Source organism: Canis lupus, chromosome 22 (assembly GCF_003254725.2).
Source record: "Canis lupus dingo isolate Sandy chromosome 22, ASM325472v2, whole genome shotgun sequence".
In the NCBI taxonomy this organism is placed as follows: Eukaryota; Metazoa; Chordata; class Mammalia; order Carnivora; family Canidae; genus Canis; species Canis lupus.
In genome coordinates, this window is record NC_064264.1 from 52,365,241 (window position 1) to 52,386,631 (window position 21,391).

The 21,391-nt window shown below is 38.2% G+C and overlaps 1 protein-coding gene across 1 annotated transcript in view; it reads right to left on the minus strand.

The window, feature by feature from the left end:
- Positions 1–206: 206 nt before the first annotated feature.
- The window catches only part of CCDC168 (coiled-coil domain containing 168), a 32,221-nt gene continuing 11,036 nt past the window's right edge, over positions 207–21,391 (minus strand). The window contains exon 4 of the mRNA XM_049099268.1: positions 207–20,655. Within this exon, the coding sequence (XP_048955225.1) occupies positions 291–20,655 (20,365 nt within the window). The 3' untranslated portion in view covers positions 207–290. The remainder of the gene's footprint in view (positions 20,656–21,391) is intronic.

The following is a 21,391-nucleotide window of genomic DNA, read 5'->3' on the forward strand; positions in this document are numbered from 1 at the left end:
GGGGGGGTGCGGGGGCAGAGACACAGGCAAAGGGGAGAAGCAGGCTCCATGCAGGGAGCCCGATATGGGACTCGATCCCAGGTCTCCAGGATCACGCCCTGAACTGCAGGTGGCGCTAAACCGCTGAGCCACCTGGGCTTCCCAATTGTACAAATCTATTGCAGAAATAAAATATATCAGTTTACAAAACACTTCATGAGGAAACATTTGACTTTATCTGATTTTATTTTTCACAGAATACCACAATAGGAACCAGCTTTCTACTTCAGATGAATCTACATATGCTCCTATCAATTTGAATTAACTGGACTGAAGGACCCCAAGAGGGACTCCAAGAACTTTTTGGATGAAGTCCATATATCGAAAGAACTTGAAATCTTTGCCACCAGAGGAACTCTGAAGTTTGTCTTCCTTAAAGTTCTTGGGGGAATAGTCCAGCGAACAGTTTGGGGTATAATCTCCAGTGAATCTGCTGGTATACAGGCATAAAAAAATGGCTGGTTTTGTTTTCTTTCAAAATGGAAGCTGATATCCTCTTGATAAGGCTTTGATAACTCAAGTCGGCCTGGGAAGTAACTTGACCTTTCTGACTCATAATGACATACCTTCTTCTTTCTTGTGCATTTCTCTTTATTCTGTGTATAACTGTAATCACAGTCCCAATGAATGTTGTTCTTTCTACATAAGTCAGATTTGGCCTTCTTTCTTTCTTTGCTCTCCAGATGCCTGTGAGATTTACCTTGCCTTTTTGCAAGATGTAGTTTGACATTTGATTCCGTTAAGGGAGCTAAAGAATGGCTGGTTCTGTACCTGGCAGTCCATGAAGTCTTCCCTTCACCAGATGGGATGGATGATGATCTAGACGGAACCTCCACAGCATTTAATGAACTGTGGTACAACCAGTCAGGAGATGGCATCTTAGAGGATGAGCTGTATTTCCTGCCTTTGTGGGATTCATAGGAAGGTGTAACAATGGAGGAATGTTTTCTACAGCCTCTAGTATGATGGGAACCTGAATCTTCCCTGTACAATGGTTTCAAAACAGTTTTGCTTTTTTCCATCTTATAGAGATTTCCCAAAGGAATGCCTTTCTGCAATTCAAAGAGAATGTTTTGTGATTCCTGACTTAAGTAAGGGTTGGCTTCTAAAAACAAACATTCTTCACTCTCTTGTGCTTCAGGAGCTGAGCATTCCTCCATGTTGGCTGAACTTTCAATATTTGTCTGACTCCCAGTAAAATCTTCAGAAAGCTGAGTTGAATGGGAATCTACTAAACTGGGAGCACTTTCCTGAGCCTTTGAATCAAAAGCTTTGTCTGCATCTGTTTCTTGAAACCATACATGACATTGTTTATCTTTTCCTGGAGTCACGTGAGATTTTAACTCTGAAAGAGCTGTAGTGTCTTTCTGCCCTGTGCCCTGTTGATCAGGGTCAGAAGCACACACCTGGATTGGTTCCAGGAATTTTCTCATCAATGACGAGTTTTCATGAGGACTTTCCTTTTTGAAAGAGATGTGCTGTTCTAACAGCTCCATGTCAATGCAAAGATCATCACTGTTTTCTCCTCTGTAATCTATGTTTTCACATATTGCAACTGTGTTTAACTTGAGAATATGTTTGGGAAGTGCAGTTGGTTTAGGGAATATACTTTTGACTGGAAGCCCCAGGAGAAAACGAAGGTATTTGTATTGTAAATCAAGATCTATTTGATGAAGAGATTTTTCCTCAAAAATTAACAAAACTCTGTTTTTTCGCTTTGGTACTTTGATACCAGAATGAATACATTTAGATAAAGGTTTCCTTATATTCTGAGGATTGGACATTGCATACGATTCTCTTACAATTCTGGGAAAGGCTTTCATTCGAATCTCCAATGTCTTCATAGAAAAGTGTATGAGCAGTTTGTCTTTTTCCTCTACTGAGTAGTTTTGGAGAACATGTGGCAATAGCATCTGCTTAGCAGAAGTCACTGAAGACACTCCCCTTTCTTCTAGCTTACCAGTACTCTTTAACTTTGTAATGATCTCTTCACTGTCACTTGAAACATTGACAATCAATGTCTTCAAAGAGCTGACAGGAGGTGAATCCTTGGCATATTTCTGTTTGAAGTTCAGTTCTATAGTATCAATCCCTTCTAGAGACAAAAAGCAAACTTTTTTATGTCTTGGATATGGCCTCCAACTGTTATCTTCTGAAATAGACTGTTTTAGATAAAAGTCGAACCTTTGGAAGGAGTGTTTTGCCATCTCTGGTATCAGATTCAGTTTGATTTCAAATGCTTTTGACTCTAAATGATTAGTGAGCCTACCATTCTCTTTGGGAGTAAAACGTTCTAAAATGGGTTTTGACTGCATTTTGGGAGGTATCATTGTGGATGTTGTTTCTGGACTCCCTGCACAAGGCAGTGACTTCCAATCATTAGGTTTATGGTCTTTCACTTTTTTCAGTATATCCTCACAAATTTTGTCATGGATTATATTTTTTATCTGGGATTCAAAGATATTCTTAGTTGCTTCACAAAGGGGAAGTGAACTTTCTGCACTTGTACTATGTGCCACTACTTTTATTTCATTACTTTTAACTTGAGATGGTATCGGCACTGTTCCTAGAAAAGTCTTTTGTTGCTGGACCTTTTGTGTGGTTGTGTCCTGGATGGGTTCACTCTTCTCCCCCTGGTCAGGGGATGAGGTACACTCCATTATATGGAACGGCTGAGTCCCATGTTGTGATTCTTCTAGTCCTGGGGGGAAAATATTCATACTTATGGGATTTTCCATATGGATTTCCACATTGTCCTTGGGATAGTCAGACATAAGTGGATACTCTGTGGGTGTCAGAATGGGTTTTGGTGCCTTTTCTTCCTCCTCAGTCATAAGCAAGTCAGGTTCTTTTATGATGCTTGAGCTAGCATGCCCTGGAACAACCCTTTCTTCTTTTGTTTGTGGAATTAAAATTTTTTCATTTGTTTCACAGCTGAGGTTTGCTTCTGATTTGACACTGGGAAGTTTTTGCATTTGTTGTTTGTCCAACACCAAAAAAGGCTGGGAATCTGGTGGAACTGTGTTTATGAAATTCTGGTTCCCTTCCTTTACAGCGCTTGAGCTCTTTTTCTTACTGTTTGGTGATTTCTTCTGGAATTCAGAAAGACAGGATATCTTTTCTCTTTCTAGGTTTGTCTCAAAGTCTGCTATTTCTTCAGTCTGAGATGAACTCATCGTGGAAATAGAGAGATTTCTGATAAATGTTCCTGAGGCATCTTTACTGCACAAAATTGTCTTCTTTGGTTTCTTAAAGTCATATTCTAATTTCTTTCTATTGCTTGGGGTGCCACGTCCTGTGTTGTTAAGAATCTGTGAAATTGGATGATTTGGGATTTTCATAGTTAAATATTTGGGGCTCAATTCTCTTTTCAAATCCGTTACTGTTAATCTGCCTTTCCAGCCTTCTAATTTGAGAGAAAGAGGAATATAGGCATAAAATGAATCCAGAACATGTTTTTGAAACAATTTCTGTGGCTGAATATTTTGTTTTGCACCAGAGACTTCTAGTTTCTTTTTATGCTTTTGCTTGATTGGGTAGCTGCTTGCTGTATGAGTCATCATCTGAGTGTTAATTTGAGATTTCTGTGCCTTTAGAGATGGAATGTTCATGTCTATGGTATTGCTTGTGTCCCTTTTCTTATTCTCCTCCAGGTTGACCATGGTGTGCTTGTGCATTTCTGTTTTGTCCTCTCCCAGACAGATAGCTATGTTTCTGTCTATTTTTAATTCCCCTTCTTCCATCTCTAATGTTTTTTGCTCCAGATTTATAGTAGTGCTTGTATCAGTTTTATTTTTTCCCTCTAGACCTCCAGATTGAAGTGGAAAAGTCCAGTGGGAAGAAAGAGACTTTTGAAGTGATTCTAGAATACATTCCTCTTGTTCTGGAACTGGCAATGTCTGCTTTTTTTCCCCTCCTATGGTATCAAACACTGTAATATCCATGTGGATTCCTGGTAGTATTTGTATTCTGGGGTACACTGTACTTTGTTTGTGTACATCTATTTCCAATGGTGTCTTTTGCCTTTCATTTTGAAGTGGGAACTTAAGAGAAAAGCTGGAGTCCAGCCAGGTCTTCTGTCCACTTTCAGACTGTAGCACCACTTGCTTTTTCATGACAATCTCTTGTTCCTCTATAATTGGGGCGGTATCTGACCCTGTGATATTCATTTTCTCAAGTGATCCCTTTGTCTGTGGGGCTAACACTTTGGGGGAGGGTATTTTGCTCATTTTATCTTTATCGTGTACATCTCCCTCAGGCTTATCAAATTTATATGAATCTGCAGATCCTGGAGATGCTTTTGATAAAGTTTTTTGCTGGTGGGCACCTTGCTCTGAAACAGAAAATCCATTTGTACTTGCAGGAGGACCAAACGTGACATATATTTCCTTAGATATTTTCTGTGGTGGCGAAACTAAAACCTTAGGACTCATTTTGTGGTTTAAGCTATCCATTATTTCAGTTTGTTTCTTCAGATTCTTGATTTTAGCTGGATCCATTGTGGGGTAGGAAAGAAATGTAGTGAAAGTTTCTGTTTTATATTTATCTGGCTGAACCTCTTGCCCTGTAAAGAAATATTCCAACCTTTTCCCTCTTATGGTGCCAAATCCTGTTAAATAAACGTCCTCAGGCTGTGAATTTAAAACTAACTGACTCAAATCTCCTTCTGATTTGACTCGTGGAGGTTCATTCCTTCGCTGTACACTGATCATGAAGTTTGAGGTCCACTGTTGCACTGTCTCTTCTTGCGGCACAGAGTGTTCTGATTTTTTAACGATGATTTCACTATTACCAGCAACTACCTCTGTAATTGACATTTTTTGGGTATCTGATGATTCCTGGAAATTTTGCTGTGGAGGAGAGGATCCTGTAACTCCTGATATATCTTTGTCTCTTTTGCTCCTTGAGTCTAGATAAAGGGGAGGAGCTGATGGGGCAGAAAGAAAAGTCCTTGTCAGAACTACATCTTTACCTTTGTACATGTTTTCCTTTAGTTCTTTAATATTCAACACAAATTCCTTTGTGTCAAAGATATGTGAAATTGATGAAATCCTGGCCTCTTTGTGATCCATCCTGATCCTCATATCTACTGTTTTCACTTCATGCTTTTTTTCTTTCTGTGACATATGTTGTTTTTTTTCTCTTAGGTCACAAATTGCTTCTGTATCTGCTCTCTTCCCTGTATCTGATACTGCTGAAAATATTTGTGGAAGTCGAGAGGGTCTTTTAATTCTAAGCCTTTCTTCATTTACTTGTGTACCTTTTTCCAATGTAAGCTTAGCTGGAGGTTTGGAAACATAAAGTTTTCTTAGCACAGTACCGAGTGGTTTACCTGGACATTCATGTTTCTTTTGTTCTTGCCCTACAATGTTCAGATGCAATTCTGTTCTGTAGAGCATAAGGGAAGGAGGTGATTTCCTGGACTTCAAACTTATATCTGTGGTGTGCATCATATTTCTATCTATTGTTTTTTCTCTGTCCTGCTCCTCTTCCTGAGGCCCATGTTGTTTCCTGTTTTCACTGTCTTTCATGACATGATCATTGATTGCTTCTGTATGCACTATTTCCCCAACATTGGATACTCTCTGCACAATAGACCTTGTAGGTCCTAGAATTTCATCATCTACCTGTATTTCTTTATCCAACTGCAGGCGAGGGAGAGATGGTAATGGAGAGGAAGACTTGGCCACAACCACATCTGATTCATCTTCACTTTCCTGCATCTTCTTTTCTTGATGTTTGGGGAGCATGAGGTTTACTATTTCTACTCCATTCTCTTCCTTGTTCTGGGGCATATGATATTTTCCTTTTTGTGGGATGATTAAAATATCACTGGCAATCGGCTCTATATATTCCATGTCCTCAGAATCTGATGATTCCTGGAAGCTGACTGAGGACAAAGAGGATCTCGCTAATATTGGCATTCTCTTTTCCTTGTCTCTGGTATTCGTGCTGAAGTGAAGTAGGGGAGACCTGCAAATACAAGTCTTAGTCAGCATTGCACCACATGGCTTATGCTGAACTTCCTGAGCTGTTCCCTCTTGCTCTTTAGTTTTCCACTGAAGGTCATTTAGATTGTATCTAAGTAAATTAGGTAATTTCTTTGCTTTTAAATACCTATCAGTGGGATCTACTAGACTATTTACATCCATGTTTTTCTCTCTATCCTTCGGTTCTTCCTGTAATGTGTGTTCTTTTAATTGTTTTACACCATTTGAAAGTTCTGTATCAGTTGTTTCTACATATGTTGTTTTCACTGCATCTGGTGATTCCTTAGACTGTAGTTGTGGGAGAGGCATTTTTGTAATTCTTATCATGTACCTTTCTCCTTCTGTTGAGCTGAATTTAAGATGTGGTAAAGTAAATAAAGAAGTACAAATGTTTTCCAGATTTGTAGCTGTGTCATTTTTCTCTTTCTGCACCTTTCTCTCTTGCTCTCTAATTTTCCACTGCAATTTTTTGGTATTCAGCATAAGTGAAAGTGGTAATTCCTTTGCCTTCAGAGCCATATGTATTCGGGCCATTTTGTTTTCAGTATCAGTTTTGAGTCTACCCTTCTCTTTTAACACATAACCATCAAATGACTTCGTATATGTTTTTTTGCCTGAATTGGATGGATCCTGAATCTTTGGTGGTGGAAAACAGGATTGTGTCATCCTCAGTGTGTCTTCCCTTTCATACATTCTTGTGTCCCATTTCAGGTAAGATGAAGAAGGTAAGCAGGCATAGGTTTCCTTCAGTTCACTTTTGCCTTTTGGCACTCCTTTCCCTTGCTCTTTAATATTCAAAGGTAGTCTCTTTCTACTGGGTAGATGTGGAAGTGGGGATGTCTCTGCTGGCAAGGTGATTATTTGGGGGAATATTATGCCTTCTCCATATTTTATTTTTTTTCTGTCCTTTACCTTAGTATATGGCATACATTGATAAGCTTTTATTATTACATTACATGAGCTAATACCTTTATTGGAGTCTGCATATCTGATTTTTCCTGCACCTGATGACTTGGGGCACAGCAATTGTGAAGGAGAGAATCCTGTAACTGCAAGCAAGTCTTTGTCTACTTTGGTTCTTGTGTCCAATCTGTGATAAGATGGTGAAGGTGTGGAAGGAGGAGTTTTTGTCAGAGCCACATCAGGGTCTTCTGTTCTCTGCTGCTCCTCTTCTTCCTCCTTCATACTCCACTGGGGTTCCTTTCTCTTGTTCAAATCACCGTGCTCAGTGACACTGCATGTGTGAGGAGGTGATGATGTCTTTGCCTTAAGATCTGTATCCCTCAGCAGCCTTGAGCTGGCTTCGGTTTGTACTCTGTTCCTTTCTTCCTGTTGTGGACGTTGTTCTCCTTTCTTCACATAGCTATCGGGCACCTCTGTAGATGCAATTTCCATTGAAGGCAATGATTCTTGGGGCTCAATATACGGTGCATCATTTCTTATTATTCCTGGCTCACCCTCCTTATCTTTTATAGCATTCCACTTAAGATGAGTTGAAGTGACACAAGGATGAATTTTGCTCAGAAGCACAATGGTTTCCTTGCTATCTTCTTGTCCCACTTTCTCTTGTTCTTTCATGTTCACTTGCAATTTCTTTGTTTTGAGTATAAGGAGAAGGGGTGATTTCTTTGCCTTCAAACCTATGTACTTGGGATGTATTATATCTTTCTCAAAATTATTTGCTTTATCCTCTTCTCTCTGTGTCATGCATTTTGTTCTCTTTGAATAGTTTGAAATACCATCCAAAAGTGGTACTGTATATCTTAATTTCTCTGCATTTGATGATTCCCTGTGCCATGAGGGTGGAAGAAAGGGTCCTGTTACTCGTTTCTCTTCCTTGCCTTCTATACCTTTGTTTAATTTAACTTGAGACAGAGAGGGTCTTGTCAGAATCTTACCTAGCTCACTTCTTTCTTGTGTGTATCTTACTTTTTCTTTTATGCTCATCTGTACTTCTCTAATTTGGGGGTCACAACTCCTAGAAGTATAGAGTACATGTGGAAGTGGTAATGCCTTTGCCTTAGTGCTTTGGGGGTACATTATGTATTTCATATTTATGGTTTTTCTTCTATCTTCTTCTCTCTGTGGCTCATACTCTTGTACTCCTCTTACATCATTTGGGGTATCATCCCCAGCTGACTTTGTATACACTATTTTCCTTGCATCAACTAATTTCTGTAGCTGTAGTAGTGAAACAGCAGATTTTGTTATTCCTTGTATGTCTTCTTCTCCTTCTATACTTGTGTTCAATTCATGGTAAGTTAGAGAAGATTCAGAAGCCCAATTTGAGGACAGAACTACTTCCTGTTTACCCTTACCTCCACCATCCATTTTCCCTTGATCTTCACCTTTTGGATCCACTATCACCTGCTCTTTAAGATTCAATGGTATGTCCTGTAAAACTGCTTGCTTTCTTTCCAAATCTTCATCTTTTGGCTGCATCATGTCTCTCTTGGCTGATTTCTCTACATTAGTCTCTTCTTTCTGCAGTGCATATTCTTTTGCTTCTTGCACATCACTTCTGATATCACCATCAGTGGACTCTTTACTTGCTTTTTTCATTGCATCTGATGATTTCTGCTGTGATAGTTCTGGAAGAGAGTATCTTGTAACTTCAGTCACATAGTCTGCTTTTTTTATTCTTGTATCCAATTGTACATAAAAAGGAGCAAGTGTGCAAGTACTGGTATTGGTCACAAAGATACTTGACTCACCTTTCATTTTTTGTATCTTTTTTTCTTGCTCTTTGCTGTCCAGCTGGGTTTCCTGTAAAATTGGTGATTTCTTTTTCCTCAAAGGTACGACTTGTACCATTTTTACTCTTTCCTCTTCTTCCTGTATTATATATTCCTTGGATTTTTTTATACTGGTTGAGGCATCACCATTAATAGACTGTCTATATGCTATTTTTCCTGTATCTGATGACTCCTGGAATTTTGTTTGTAGGAAAGAGGATCTTGTTTTTATTAGCATGGCTTCTTCCCCTTTTACTCTTGTGTCCACTTCTGAGTAAGGTGGAAAGGAGATGGAAACAGAAGATTCGCTCCACATCCCAACTTGTTTATCTTTATTTTCTTGCAGCTTTTTCTCTTTTTCTTTGATGTTCAACTGTAATTCCTGTGCAACTGGAGTCTGTTTTGCCTTCAGAACTATTATTTTGGGGTGCCTTATTTCTTCCAAAGCCACTTCCACTCTACCTTTCTGTGGCATATACTTTGCCTTTTTTATACTGCTTAAAATATCATCAGTTGGTTCCTCACATATTCCCATTGCATTCGATAATTCTTGAAGTGTCAGTGATGGAAGACAAAATCCTGTGATTCCTCGCATGAGTACCTCTTTTATCTCAGGGTCCCATTCCACGTGAGGTGGAGAAGGGATGGAAGCATAATGTTTATTCTTGACTATGTCGAGATCACTATCTTTCTGCCTCATTTTCTCCTGTTCTTTGTTGTTCCATTGTGGTTCATTTCCATGCAGTGTGTGTTTAAAAGCTGTTTTCTGTCCTTTGAAAGTGACACGCTGGAGGCCCATTCTGTCTTTCACATGTACTACATTTTCTCCATCTTTTTTTTCCTGTGGCAAATGTTCTGATTCTTGTATGTTGCTTAAACTGTCTCTATTAATTGACTCTGCAAATGATATTTTCCTGACATTTGGTGATACCTGGAGCGTTAGTGGTAGAAGGCAGCTCTTGAGTATTCCTGACTTATCTTGTCCTACTTTTGCTCTTGAATTCATATTAGTGTGTGACAGAGATGGTAAGGAAGTACACAAACTTGTCAGTTTCATACCTGATTTACCTTTACCTGTCTGCACCTTGCTTTCTTTTCCTGTAATGGGTGGGCCAATTTTTTCTGTACTTGGAACGTAATCCACAATGCTAACAACTTCTGATGCCTTCTTTTCCCGTGGTATCTTACTCTGAAATACATCCCTCAAAGAGTGAGGAGCAGACTTTGGAGAAATCTGATGTATACATTCTGGATGCTCTTTTTCCTCAACAAGCAAACCAATTCCTTTTGTATTTGAAGTGTGGTATGCTGGAGGCTTTAATATTTTTTTTACACATGGCAACTTAATCTGAAGTACATCCATTGAGGAATGAGAAACAGACATTGGAAGAACCTTGCATGTACTTTCTTTTTGATGTTCTTTTCTTTTTCTATTATACAAGTTAATATAAGGTGGATCTCCTAGAGTATCTGCTTCATTTGATGCTTTGTCTACCACTGAACTCAAAACTTTTGAGCTCATTCTTTCCATTGATACTTTTTCCTTTAGCTTTTCATTATGGAATTGATGCAATATGCAAGAAGAAATGGATTCCAGAATATCTCCTTTATCCTGGGTAGAACTATGTGGTTGCTTCACCCTTAGTTTTTCTGGAAAAATTATTTTCGGTCTATTTAATCTTAATGGAATATCAGTTAACTTTGATTGCTCTTTTCTCCATGGATTTACAGGTAACCTCATAGGAATGCTTACATCTTCCTTCTTTGTATGTACTGGTTGTGTTACCTGAAGATGTTCCCTATTTGGGTGAGACACAGAATCCACAATACTTTCAGGAATGTCATCTGGCTTTGCCTCTCCTTTCTGCACTGCAGACATATTTTGCTGGACCACCAGATTAGTACAAAGAAACTTGTGTCCTTTTGAACCTTGTAAGATATTGGTTTCTTCTATATCTTCTCTTCTCAATAGATGTGAAATATTTTTTTTGTTAATGTACATATCTTCCTCAGCTACCTTTCCTGTCATTTTCAAATGAGAAGGTTCCATAATGGGGTAGACAATAGATCCCCGAATTGTCCTTGAAATACTTTCTCGTTTCCACAATTCTTGCTCCTTGTGAGTCCTCTGTCGAAAAGCATCCAACTCTGTAAGATATATATTATGTCCTTTTGAAATTAATGAGACATTGGTTTTCTCCGATACTCCTCTCTCCCATGGAATTGAAACTGAATGTTTGACAATGTCTGCATCTTTGTGCTTTACTCTTTGTGCAACAAAGAATTCACAGTCTGTATGTGTTCTAATTCTTGGGATGTTGAACCTAGTGTAGCTGATTTCCCTCTTCGGGGAAGCTAGATCAGGGTACACTTCTCTTTTCAAAGCAACTCCTATTTTCACATGATCAAGCTCCTTCTTCACTTGTTGGGTAATCGCTAACTGATCTCTACATTGCGGGAGAATGTCTTGTAAGACAGTTTGGCAGTTTTCTTTCTCCTCTCTAATGCATTGTTTCAGTATTTTGATATTTCTTGATATAGCACTCTTAATATCAGTGGACCCTGAAGATGATATTTTTCTTTTGTTTAGTGATTTCTCCAGTTCTAGCTGTGGAGTAATGTACATGGGCTTTCCTGACCTGTCTTTCTCCCCTTTTACTTCTGTAAATTGTTTGATTTGAGATGAAACAAATCCAGAGCCATAAATAGTGTTCAGAAATAAATCTGTTACAGTTTTATATTGCTGGAACTCCTTCTGTGCCTTAATGTAACATCTCAGTTCCATTTTGTTCCTTCTGGTTCCATATCTGGTAGTAACAGAATCAAACAGCTTGGAGACAGGTGGCCTCTTTGCCTTCAATGTCACCCGACTGGTATGCAAAGTGTTTTCCACATCTGCTGTCTTTACCTTAGCTTTATGTTTTATGATTTTGGGATGCATAGGTGTGCAGGCATAAGCAGAACTAGCATTTGCTTTGCTTAGGGTATTTCTCTTTTCAGAAGACTCTTCATAGATACCCCAGGTACCAGGGGATTCCTCCATTTTTGTGTGTGACAAAATAGGCATAGAATCATACATAAATTTTAGGTCCACATTTAATACAGTTTTCTCTCTCTTTCTTTCTATCTTTTTTTCCTGTTGCTCATTAATGTTTAAAGCAGCATTACCAGTGGTATTAAGTGGTTGTGAAATCACTAGCCCTTCAACTGGCAACTCCATTTGTGTTGGTTGTACACCACTAAACCTTGATACTCTGTCCATCCCTATTTTGAGTCTGCTTTGCCTTTTAATGTCAGAGGTATCTGGTGTGAAGTAACCGGTATTTGGAAATGTATCAGCCACATTTTTACTTTGACTCATCTGTTGCATTCTGGCTTTTAAATTGGATCCAAGTTTTTTTCTGCGTTTTGTGGTAAACCGCCCTCTGATTTTAAGCATTTGTGAATTTACTGGATCTCTTTCCTTCATAGTTAAACACTTGAGATTCAGTGTGATTTTCTCTTCCAATAATTGTACTGTGTTTATCTGGCTTTCAGAATCTGATAAGATCGGCATAAAGAAATCTAAAGGCCCCTGGAAAGTTGTGGCTGAATTTTCCCTTAACTCTGCCTTTTCCTTTGTGATATGACCATGCAAATTTCTGTGAAGTGGTCTGTTATACAGAGTGTCCCTTGCTGTTGCACTGAAGGAGTGTTTATCAGTCACTAACTTGGGTGGTGGAATCTCAGTCCCTTCAGCAAGGAGTGATGCCTCACTCACACTTTCAAACCACTGCCTCTTTTTCATCTTGTATTGGAATTTGCACCCCATTGTCTTTCTATGGCTTCCTGTAAAACACCTTGTGATATCAAGCAACTGTAAAACTGGCTGTTTCTTTGCCTTCAGAGTTACATACTTGGGATTTATTATAGTTTTATTGCCTTCAAACTCTAAAGTATAGCGCTGGTTTTTAGGTTCGGATGAATCAAAGCTGGAAAAATTGGAAGGTTTTAAGACCGTTCTTACCAAGTCATTTTGATTCCATGTCTTTCTTTCAAAAATAGAACTGTCCCATTTTCTCCTAGGGTTTCTATCCCAGCGAGCACCACATTGTATTGAACCAGTCTTTGATTTCCTCACTTTTGGAAATGGAGTCTTTACACCTTCAATGCATTTAATTTCTTCTTGAGCATGATGACTTTTCACTGTTTCAACCTGAAGAAAATTCATTACATGTCTAGAAACAGGCTCCAAAATAGTTTCTCTAAAGCATTTTTCTTGCCTCATCTTTTGTGCTGTATAAGACAAATTCCAAGAGTTTCTGACTTCTGAATTATTGAGTTCAGACTCAGATTGGTAAGAACCAGGATTTTTCATATGATAGGCACTGAAACTAAAGTGTTGGTTATAGTCTGGAACTGATTCCGATAACATTTTTTGGATATTTTCCTCTTCCTTTTTATGTTGCACATTCCTTTTTATTGTGTTGCTTGATCTGTTTTGTGTATCAATTGAGTCAGCCTTCCACACTTCCCCATCACCTGGTGATTTTCCTAGCTCTACAGAGGTATGGCTGTACAGTTTTACTCTTGGTTGATCCATTTCTGCTTTTGATGTGCTGTGCATTTCAATATCTGTATCATTATCAGTTGAAACAAGTGTGGGAAACAAAAATGCATTTGCTATACTTTTATTTTGTTGCATGTCATTTATTGTAGATTTTAAGTTGTAATCCTGTTCCTTTCTATAACAGACATTATCATGCTCAGTGATATTAAGCATCTGTGAACAAAGACGCTTCTTTGCTTTCATGGTTATGCGTTTGGGACCCAAACGATTTTTCCTTCCTGAAAATTTTAGTATCTTCTCCTGACTTTCAGAGTCAAATAAAACAGACATTGTGGACATTGTTAGTAAATCTCTTTGCAACAACCTATATTTCTTGGCAATGTGACCACCCATTTTCCTTCTAGAGCTTTTATTTCCTGGATCTCCAAGTACTGAGTTCCCAGATTTGGTAGATGAGATATTTTGAATCAATCTGTGTTTCATTATTTTCTGAGTTTTTATGTCTTCCTCTTCTTCTCCAGGTAGTAGGGAAACTGCTGTGTGAACATCCAGCTTCCTTGCAGGGCTCCCATCAGATACAGTGCTACACTCTGCTTCATCAATTGAAAAGTAGTCAAATGCTGGGTTCCCTGATTTTGGACATGGAATCTTTTGACCTATTCTATGTGGTATGGCTTTTTGTGATGGGATATTCTTGCTCAGCTCTTCAATTTGAAATGGAATCAGAGGAGAACAAGTAGATTCCAATTTATTTTTTGAAACCAGCATTTGTTGCTGCACTTTCTGCTCTGTAATAAGTATATTTTGATCTTTTCTCCTTCTTGTATTATTCAGGAATTGTAGACCTGCTTCAAATAAAACTCCATTGCCCTCTCTTTCTTTTTCATTTTGCCATCTTGATTCTGACGTACTGCCCGAGTTGCTCCATTTCTTAGGAGAATATGGACCCAGTCTTTCCCCTTCGTGTTGTTGTGGCTGTAAAATATTGCTTTTATTTCTTAATGGCTCTTTCTTTGCTTTTACTTTTTTATACATTTTGATGGCAGGTGAACCAGGTGTTAGTAAAGGGAAAATATTCACAAATATACCTGGCATACCTTGAGATATTTCTTTGGCCGTGTTTTTCAAGATGAAGTCCTGTTCCTTCCCATGGCTAAGAGCACCAGACCTAGGGATGTTGATTGTCTTTAAAACTGATGCCACCTGAGCTTTCCCATTTCTAGACTTGGGGATTTGTGCTGCATTTCTCTGACCTTCAAACTCAGATGAAGCTGGTGTGGAGAAATCAAAGCACTTTAGGGTTCTTGCTTGTAAATCCTTTTGCAACTTTACCTCTGGAATAGAACTAGCAAGTTCCTTCCTAGGGCCTCTTTCAGACAGGATGTCACTCCGTGTTGTAACAATTAAAGACCCACGGATTGATTTCTCTAGGACTGGATATAAAATCTTTGGACTCTTTGCATATTTTAAGCCTTTTTGTGTTTTTGTTCTTTTTGGTAGCTTCTCAAGTGGAAGTGAATTCAAAATAGAGCAAGAAACACGATGTAATACACTTTTTGTAAAAAGTGTTTGTTGCTGCAGCTCCTGGGCTGTGTTAAGTGGTTCTGTGACATTTTCCCTTGCTAAATTCTTCACTTCTAGTTCTGACTTCACAAAGTGGGGCTTCTTCATTTTACCAGCAATGAAACTGGAGTGCTGAGAATTTCTCAGGGCTGCTTCTTCATGTTGGTCTTTGACTTCCTTTGTGCTACTGGAGGGAAGACCCCTGTTATCACTGGAATCAGCAGAGCAGGCTTTCTCCCCATCTGGTGATTGTTCTCGCTGTTGCAGTTCATGACTGAATCTCATCTTCCATGACACATCTGATTCTGCTTTTATTCTGTTATACATTTTCACGTCAAGTAAAACAGGAACAGGAGAGGAGATGGCATTTAGGGTCATGTCTGCTGTGGGTTTCCCTTGTTTCATCATGATTTTGAGGTTATATTTGAATTGCTTTTTATGGCTTGGTGTTCCACGTTTTGAAATAGTAAGTGTCTGGGAAATTGGTGCCTTCTTTGCCTTTGAAGTTACCCATTCAAGACTCATTTTATCTCTGTCTATATACTTTAAGTTGTTTCTCTTTCTTTTCAATGCAGGTAAAGCAAATGTGGATAAATCCAAAGACTCCGGAACTGTTGCTGGTAATTCTTGTGCTAATCCTTCCTTTCTCTCTGCAATAAGATCTTCCAGGACCCCAGAGCATTTTATATGAATTAACAAGTCAATAACTTGTGATTTCAGGATCTTTGGACATAGTTTTTTTAGACAACCATTCCCTGAGATATTAAATATCAGTGAAATTGGTGCCTTCTTTGCTTTCATAACTACACATTTAGGATTCATTTTATTTTTTAAGGCTCTACATGTAAATGTCTTTCTCTGCCTTTTAGATTCAGATAGATCAGGTGTGGAGACATCCAAAGACTCCAAAACAGTTGCTTGTAGATTTTTTAACCCTGCATTTTCCTCTTTACCATGACTGTATAATTTCCCCTTGTGGCTCCCAACAGTTAGGACACTAACCATCATTGTATCCATTAAAATTTCACCAATTAGTGATTCCTTTGATTTTAGAAGAGGAAGCTTTGAACTTGCTGTATATATTGCACCATTTTGTGTCTGGTGGCTTTTCTTTGGCTTCTCTCCCTGCATTGAATCTGTAGGCTGCATTCGGTGTGAGATGTCTTGTTCAATAACACTTCCTTGGCCTTCTGATTGATGAAGGTCAAGCTCCTTCCTTTGGCCTGAATGAAATTTGAAGTGTTGGCTGTGCTGTGGAATTACTTTTAATGTCTCCTGTTTTTTTTTTACTTTCTCTTCATCTTGAAAGCTGTTCTTTTTGGTGTCATCTGAGATAATCTTTCCTTCATTTGGTGGTATTGCTTGCTTTACTTGTTTAGAACTGAGACTTGTTTCTCCTAACATACCTTTTTCTCTTTCTATCTTGCTATACATATTAAGGTTAGGTGTAGTAATAGTCACGGAAGAATACGTTTTAGCTTCCATCTTTTCACTCTGATCCACCTCTACCATTTTGGTTGTAGAGTTACACCCCAATTCTTTTCTATGGTTTGGGCTAACACCACCCTTGATACTGAATATGTATGAAACTGGTGGTTTCTTTGCTTTTAAAATTCCACATTTGAGATTCACTAAAGTTTTCGTGTCTGAATATTTTTTAAAATTTCTCTTCCTTTTGAGCGTAGATAAAGCAGGTATGCAGAAATTAAAAGTCACTGTGTCTTTCTTTTCAGTACCACCAGCCTGTTCCTTTTGATGATTTGAATCAGATGGGACACTGTATTCTCTTGTAGAAAAAATGATTTCATCAATCTTTCCTTCCCCTGACTTTGGAGGTGAAAACCTAGCATAACTCTCTAGATTTCCAAATTGAAACTGATCCAATACAGGGCATGAAGTAGAACCTAAGATAGTTTGTTTATCATGTGTTTGTGGTTGTACCTGAATATTTATACTTTGTGTTTCTTTCAGTTCTTCATCAGACTTGATGAAGCCACAATTCTGATATGCATTGAATATGAAGTGTTGGCTATTCTCTGGAGCTGGTAAAGTTTCATGTTTCCCTTCCTCCTCTTTCTTATCTCTTACACTGTTAGATAAAGTACTCACAAGTAGACAACATACTTTTCTTCCATTTAGCAATTTACCTTGTACTGGCTGCATATGATCATGTCTTGTTATCCTCTGCATATCTGTCTCTGCATTTAATTCACTACTCACTTTGGCATTGGGCAAAAGACACACCTTGGACTGAATGACATTGAGAAATGCATCTGCTCTGTTTTTATTTTGCTGTGGATTTTTCATCTTCATTTTAAAACTGCATTGCAGTCCCTTGTTCTGTGTGCCATCAAGTGTATATGAAACAGACTCCATAAGGCTTTCTCTGGATGTAATTGTTTGAGGTACTTCTTCCATTTTGAGCTCCTTCTCTGGATTTGCATCCATTCTAAGGTTCCAGCTGTCATGAAGGACTGCTTCTGGTGGAGCTTCATCTCCTCTCACTTCATCTTGCAATTCAACTTCTTCTAGTGTGTATCGAGAATAACTGCTTTTATTAATAGAATACTTTTTTTCCTTTTCATCTTTGGATTTCTCTTGTTTTAGCTCAGTCTGACTGCAGTTCTCTGCATTTAATCTGCTGTGTGTTCTACTATGAGACAAAATAAACATGTGAGTGTAAGTAACATTCACAAGCACATCTACCACAATTTTATCTTGCAGCATCTGTTTAATCAGGATTTTAAAATTGGCTCTCAATCTTTTCCTAAGACTTGCAGTACCATGCCTATTGATACTAAGCATCAGTAAGTTTGTCGACTTCTTTACTTTCCTAATTACAGACTTGGGGCTGAGTAGCCTTTTGGCTCCTGATAATTTTTTTCTTATTTTCTGCCTTTTAAAATATGATAAAGGAAGCATATGGATAATGAAAGATCCCAAGGCAATTGCAGATAAAACTCTTTTGAGGTCTGTCTTTTCTTCTGCAATATGATCATCCATTGTCTTTCTGGGGCTTCCACCAAATGGGATACCACATTCTCTTGTTTCAATTAAAACTTCACCAACTCGTGAATTCTCTAGAACTGTAAGAGGATTCTCTGGATCTGTAGTTTCTCTGCCTGTAAGTCTCTCTGCGCTTTGCTTTACCTCAACTTGAAATGGATCCATTGTGGGGCATGGACTAGTCACCAAAACTGTTTCTGTAGGAAGAGTTTGTGGTTGTACTTCTTGCTCTTTATTTTGAGTTTCCCCACTTCCTGGACTGCTCTGTTTTATATCAAACCTGAGATATTTGGGCTTCTGCTTTAGTTGCAAGCTAAGCCTGAAATCTTGTGGCAGCTGTGGAACTCCTTCTTCTAAAATTTGTTCCTCTTCCTCTCTGACACGTTCTTGTGGCTTTTTAAATATACATCTCTTCTCGATGTATTTTGCATCCCGTATTTTCTTTTCATCTGGTAATTTCTTCAGCTTTACCACTGAATGGCTAGACCCTGTTGTTGTTTTATCTGTCTTGGCTTTTAATCTGCTATGCATTTTCATATCAAGTGGTTCAGAAACGTTGGTGTTAGTGGCATCAAGAAATGTAGCAAATATTCTTTCCCCTTGCATATTTTTTACGTTGCTTCTACTGTTGTATTCCAGTCCCTCGCTATCACTTGGGTTATCACCTTCTGTAGCATGAAGTGTTACTGGTGGTTTCTTTTCCTTCATAATTACATCTTCTGTACTCTTTTGAGTTTTTATACTTGCCAATTGTTCACTGTCTTTATACTCTTTGATTCCTAGTGAAATGAACAGATTAACCTCTGAAGTCTCCAGAACAATTTCTAGAAAATCTTCTTGCTTTTGTGTACTTCCATCTGGAAAGTACCTTCGCGTTTCTGGTGAACTAGTTGGTAATTTCTTTCCACCTAAAAGTGGAAGATGGGAATTCTCTGTACTTCTGAGGTCTTCCTGTATTTTCATCCTCCTGTTCGATTCCACTTTAGGAGAGGAGACAAATTTTTGCCAAGGTTCTGATATAATGTCTTCTAAAGGTGCCTCCTGCTTTGGAATATGCAGGTCAGATGTTTTTTTACTATTTGGGGCATGAAACTCTGCAATACCAATTCCCTTTGCTTGTGTAATTGGGCCTTTAAGAGACTCTTTATTCTTCCAGTTCATTTCTATTAGTGAAAAACAAGGTGATTTTAGCTGAAAAATATTGTTAAAAGACTGTTCTAGCTGAGGCGAGGTTTTCGGTGAAATGGTTTTTTGTCCTTCATTTTCTCTGCCATGCTGCTTTATATCTCCAGTCCTGCCTGAGGTTCTTCTTTTCTCTGTAGACCCAGCATCATTGACATTCTCTGCATCAAGTGACAGAGAATGTCTACATCCTGTTACACCTGGCATGACTTTCACTAGTTCTTTTCTGGAATACTTCTTAATATAAGGAGGGACAGGCTTGGAAACATAAGTAAGATGCAAAGCTGTATCTGGTATACTTTTCCTTTGATGTAATTCTTTCTTAGCATTATACTTGCATCCTAACTTGCTGGGTTTTGAAGTGTGACATACTGTGATTTGAAATACCAGTGGAACTTGCGTTTTCTTTGACTTTTGAGATAGAACTATGAGACTAAATTTACTTTTACTATGTAATGTTTTTCTCCTGTTTTTCTGCCTTTTAAAAAGAGTACGTGAAAGAGGCCCTGAGCCATATGTAAAATACTGATTTAATTCTGATGAAGTGATTTGTTTCTGGCCCTCTGGTTTTACACTCTCTATTTGTAGCATCCCTTCTGCAAGTGCATTTGGACTTACAGTTAAAACTAGACATCTGGAATTCTTAAAAATAGCATTTTGCCCCTCTATTAAATGTTTACTCTTGTTTGAATCTTCAAAGCAAAAAGAATATTGGGCCTCATCGAACTGGTTTTTATCAGACTCTAGGCCCTTGATTGAATCTTGAGTCTCAACAGAATATGACACATTCACCAAATGTTGGCTTCTGTCCTTTTCTTGGGTCTGGAAGGATTCTTGTGTGCTGCTACAAAATGGCTTCCTTGTCAGATCTCGAGGCAGAGCAAAGACCATGATATCAGGCTGGCTATTGACTGATTCTTGGTTGTTAACAAATTGTTGGACTTGACTAGTAAATCTGGCTTCATAAAAACCTTGATTCTGAATAGCATTTTGTCCTGGAAGAGAATCTTGTGCTTGGGCAGAAATATCCATTGTAACAGAATGTTGATTCTGAATTGGGGACTCTTGAAATCTTGAGCACAGATAAGTAGTTTTACTCTCTGATGTAGTTTTGGATTTTAAAGCAACTTGATTTCTCACATTTTCTTCCAGAATTCTGACTTGGTCTCTGGAAAGAAATAAGTGGGCAGGAGGGCATGGTGCCACATTGAGATCTTCACTTTCTATAGATCTTCTAGAATTTCTTGAAAAGTTAAAGTCGGAAGAAAATATCAAATTTTTATTTTTGTTGGTTTTCAATATTGAAAATAATTTCTTTGATGAAAATTGTATTGTTTCATGTTCATTTTCTGGATACCCTCCATGGCTTGGAAAAAATTCCTTTACTTCTGAATGAAACAGTGACAAAGATGAGCTAGTCCCATTTGAAGACGTTATATGACTTTCACTAAAGTGACTTACTTGATATTTACTTTCACTGGTACTCAACCATATTACTTCATCTGCCAGTAGAACTCTATCTTCAAAGTTACTTTCATTTTCTTCAGAAGTAAGTGATGAAGCAATTGTTCTTTCTGAAAAGTCATCAACTCTGAATATAAGGAAACATATAAATGAGTTGTCATTTAGGACATATTTCATACAAGAACTCTCTTCTAGATTTAAGGAAACCCAACATAGTATATGAAAACATAGCTCAACATAAAGATAAATTGAAAAGTTATTATCTACATTACAAAATAACTCATAACCTAGTTTCATTTATTTCATAAATCAATCCACTGACAAGGTGAGGTAAATTGTTTTCATTTTTCAGAGAACAAGGGATTTTTTACATCAAAAACCTATTCAAAGACTTTTTGACAGCAATGAGTGAAAGTTGCAGGTTAATCTTTCTGCCCTTGGATGCTGCCAAGTAAGCATCATTAGTCTCACCACCACCACCACCACCACCACCACCACCACCACCACCACCACCATCATCATGTTTAAGTCAGAGTCTTCCAAAGAGTGTGAATAGCTGTGGAAGGTCTTCATTGGAGGCTTGATCTTTGAAACAACCGATGAAAGTCTGAGGAGCCATTTTGAACAATGGGGAAGACTTATAGACTGTGTGATAATGAGGCTCCAGAGGCTTTGGGTTTGTCATGTATGCTACTGTGGAGGAGGTGGATACAGCCATGAATGCAAGGCCACACATGGTAGATGGAAGAGTTGTGGAACCAAAGAAGACTGCCTCAAGAGAAGATTCTCAAAGACCTGGTGCCCACTTAACTATGAAAAAGAGTTTTGAAAAAAAAAAAAAAAGAGTTTTGTTGGTGGCATTA